Source organism: Triticum aestivum, chromosome 3D, assembly GCF_018294505.1.
Source record: "Triticum aestivum cultivar Chinese Spring chromosome 3D, IWGSC CS RefSeq v2.1, whole genome shotgun sequence".
NCBI classification, from domain to species: domain Eukaryota; kingdom Viridiplantae; phylum Streptophyta; class Magnoliopsida; order Poales; family Poaceae; genus Triticum; species Triticum aestivum.
The window spans coordinates 606,018,294-606,022,230 of record NC_057802.1 but is presented as its reverse complement, the minus strand read 5'-3'; the positions used below and the strand labels follow the sequence as shown (position 1 = coordinate 606,022,230).

Here is a 3,937-nt window from a genome sequence, read left to right as displayed (position 1 = left end):
AAGCAACAGCGATCGCGAGGAGCGGTGCCGAAGAGCAGCGGAGGCCGCAAGCAGCATGCAGCGGCGGCAGTGGGAGTAGCAATGGCGCCAGGCGACGGCGGGGTGGGGGGTGGGGGGGGAGTAGCACTGGTAACCAGCATCAGCACGCAGCTTCCGGCCATGGCGGACCGGGTCTCGATTGCTTTTTTACAAAACTTACATGACCGTTTTACTTATTTTGTAGGGACCGACATGTGGACTCCACCTGACATAACGGTCAACTAACGGTCCAATATAACGGTGTCCTAATGAGTGGACCCTCTCTGTCATAAATGCCATTAAAACTTAACACTTCAGCAACTAGGTTTTTTTGAAACAGCGAACCAATTTTGTAGTAGATTTTTGAAAAAATAAAAAAGTCGTAGTTTTTTGTAGCACTAGCATGTAATGTGATAGTTTTTTGCTATATACTCCAATTGAAGGGTTAGCAATGTGTTGTGATGAATTCTTAATATTTTTTAATGTTTGATAAGGGTTTCAACTTGTCCGAGACGGTCCATGATTTGGCGTGAAGTGAAGCTTATGGGTTCCATTTGCGCAGAAAGGAGAGTTAGTCAACACTAAGCAGTCAGTCTTTGATTTCTTTCACTTAGTTTACCCAATGAAGCTACCACAAAGTCCCCCCACCCCTACCCTCCAGCAGTTTTCTCTGGTCTGCAGGAAAATGGACGTCCGAACCAGTTCATGGACCGATAGGATACCATGTTGGACGGTAAAATGTGTTTGTGGTTTGGGGTCCACTTTGAATTGCATCCATGAATGACTCCTTGATATTCTCTCTCTCAAAAAAAAGATTGGAGTCGAAAGAGTTGGCGAGAGAAGAAAAAACATAACCAAAAGGAGTTGGCGAGAGAAGAAAAAACATAGTCAAAAGGAATTGGCTTGAGAAGAAAAAAACCATATCCAAAAGGAATTGTCTTCTTGATAATATAGTATTTTTCTTTTTTTCTTTTTTGTTTATGTTACTATAAAAAACCAAAAGAAATCTCGGAACCGAACTGGCCTGCTTTCGTTGGGGCCCTCGCCGTCACTTCGACTCCACCCCTGTGATCGCGATCAGCGTTCGATGCCGCAGAAGAGGCTCCGCCGCCGCCGCAGGAGGTCTCCTCGCCGGCGCCGTGGTGAAGAAGGCGCATCTTTATCTGCCCCCCTTGTCGAATCGGATAGCAGCAGCAGCACGACTTTCTGCACACGGGCGCCCGAACCCCTCGACGAGCAGCCGGACGCCCGGCCGGCTCGCGAGTACGAGTCGAGGTACCATGAGATCCTCACCTCGCGCCTCGCCGAATTGCAGTTACCAGCCTGCCCGGCCCTGGACGACGGCGACAGCCCAGATCTTCCTTCGGATGAAATTGTGGAAGCCCTGACCCGTACTAGTTTCTATGATGATGAGCTGCGGGCTGCTATGGTAGAATACCAAATCCAGAAATTCCTGGTCGAACCCCACGGACCAGATGTCCAGGCAGTAGATGGAGATTCTGGAGAGGACTCCGGCGTTGGCATCACCGATGAGCAATTCGTCAAATACTCCGAAGAGCTGAAGGCTCGCAGCAGTGCTGAAATTGACGCTGACACTAGACTGAATCAAGAGCAGTTCAACAGACTCCATGTCAAGTTAATTCGTTATCGCATCAAAGCTTGCCTGGTTAGTCACATACCAATGCTCTCGACTATCGCCGCCAATCATATACACATACCTATACCATCTTTTGTACTTACTTACACATCTTTCCATCTCTATAGCTGTTGAAACGAAAGCATATCGACGAGCTAGACGACACTTCATTGGAACGCAAGTACCCTATTGAGCTTGCCTTGGGGGATAAAGACTTATCCCCTTACCTGGAAGATGGTGCCTTTGGCTGGTATTTCGACTCCGACCTCTGCTTACTTGCATCCTTGAGCGATTACCAGCGGCTTGTCCTTCCTAACTGTGTAAGTACACTTTCAGTTCAGTGATGCGTGCGGACTTAATCTGTGCCCATGCAGACAGTAACCAGTTTCTTCTTCTCTTCTTGCCTTTGAACGGGTGACCCCAAATATTTCTCTTGCAGTTACGGAATCATGACTGCAATTTCTACTTCTTTTAGCACAGTTTTGACTTTTGAGTGAGCATCCCCGAGTTGTATGGACATGAGGCTCTATGCGAAATGCAAAAAATTAAACTAGAATCCCATCTTGCGGAGATGAAGCATAGTTGCAAATATTTGTGCTTGCAATAGATTGTGGAAAATCCCATAATATGTCCACCCTAGAAGAAAATGACAACAATTATACCTTCTTCGCCAAGATTTGTGATAGAACGGCTTTTCAATTAAATAGAAATAGAGTTTAATATAGTGATGCATTTTTCTCATGACAATTGCGATATGTTTTTTCCATCTTTTCTGGTGCAGACTTGGAGTGAGTATGAAAGCTTGAGTCAATACATAGCGTTTTATAACACCCCTGAAGTTGATAGAGATTATGTCCTATACTGGGAAAACATGGTCAAGGAAATTAAGGTATGCATGGTGCAACGATCAGCTAGGCCAAGTTTAAAACTATGTTCAGTCAAAAAGAAATTGGACTAACAACCTTCTGTTTTTAACAGTGGCTTGAAAATCATATTCTTAAAGAAGATACTCCGGAGGTAGGCCTATATGACCTCTCAAAACCATGGAATGACAACTAATCTCTACGTATGTGTTGTATCATCGCATTAACTTTCCTGTTCTACTATTTAGTGGGATCAAATCTGTCACAAAGGTTTATACCAAGCAATTAGGATTGCTGCTGAGCTCCCCAACATTAATTTCGGTCTAGCATATCATGGTTTCATGGTACGATTCCTTTGCCCCTTGCTGATTTTGATTGTCAGCTCTAGTCCTGGTTGTATCTGACAATTGCAATCTTTTGATTAAATTAGGAGTATATATGGAGAACTCGCTTTTATGTCGTGTTTGTGAAAGGTCTTGACCGTGCCTACTTTGAGATTTGGAAGCGGGTTACTGGGCAGCAGGTCAGCATTGTATATTTGTATACCAGCTTTTTTCAGAACTATAACAGTGTTTCTTAATTGATCGGGTTTCTCAATGCTATTTCCCTATTTATGCTTGGTGAATGGTGATGTTGTTTTCTTTTTCCTTGGACAACTTGTAGATGTGTTTCAGAGATGCTCTGCAGGAAGTTTGCAATGACAATTTGGTACCATCGCGCCAACACACTTTGAAGGCCGAGCTGCAGCGACCTGGAGGGTTCTTGCAAGTGGAGCGACAAGTAGGTTCTTTTTTGGTTCATAGGCGTTATGTATGTGTTTTCATTGGCTAATTAGCATCCCTTACGATGCAAATGCTTTAATCACCATTGCAGGTCCGCCGGTGCACAGAGGGCATTAGTAAGGAAGTAAGTATAAGTACAGTGTGGTGGTGTGATATAGACTATATATATCCTCATGCCTGATGTTGCTCCTTTGTGGCTACAGATTCCGGATTGGATAGCCCAAGAGCGGGTTTCTCAGGAAGTTAGATTCAAGGTATGTTGTATAGATATAGTTTCGCCCTGCATGTTTTGTGTATAGTATAGTATCTCATTCCTTCCTATTTCAGCGCGCGTTGCCAAAGACATATGCGCAGTATGCGAGGAAGAAGCTCAAGGTTGCAGAAGCCATAGGATTGATTCCCAAGGCCGATATACCAGTGTAGATGTGCTTGTTGCTGGTGTGCTTGTTAGCGGTTCCTTCCGCCGCCATTGCCATGTTCATGTTGCTCCTATGGTCAGAGCATAAAGAGTCGCCTTGTCTCACCCCACAAAGAGTGGGGAAGTAGGGGCCAATCTCCCCATTGATTTTCACGGCAGTGCGACCACAAGAGACCATCTGCATTACCCTGGTGATCCAACGGTCATCGAAGCCTTTCCG

The 3,937-nt window shown here is 45.0% G+C and overlaps 1 protein-coding gene across 1 annotated transcript; it reads left to right on the top strand.

Annotated features, from left to right (window-relative positions):
* Positions 1–1,056: 1,056 nt before the first annotated feature.
* Positions 1,057–3,722, top strand: LOC123076660 (uncharacterized). The gene is made up of 10 exons (XM_044498791.1): positions 1,057–1,684; positions 1,783–1,974; positions 2,436–2,543; positions 2,633–2,671; positions 2,766–2,861; positions 2,948–3,040; positions 3,181–3,297; positions 3,391–3,423; positions 3,503–3,553; positions 3,627–3,722. Exons 1-10 carry the CDS (start codon positions 1,106–1,108, stop codon positions 3,720–3,722), a joined length of 1,404 nt encoding a protein of 467 aa, XP_044354726.1. The 5' UTR covers positions 1,057–1,105.
* Positions 3,723–3,937: the final 215 nt, after the last annotated feature.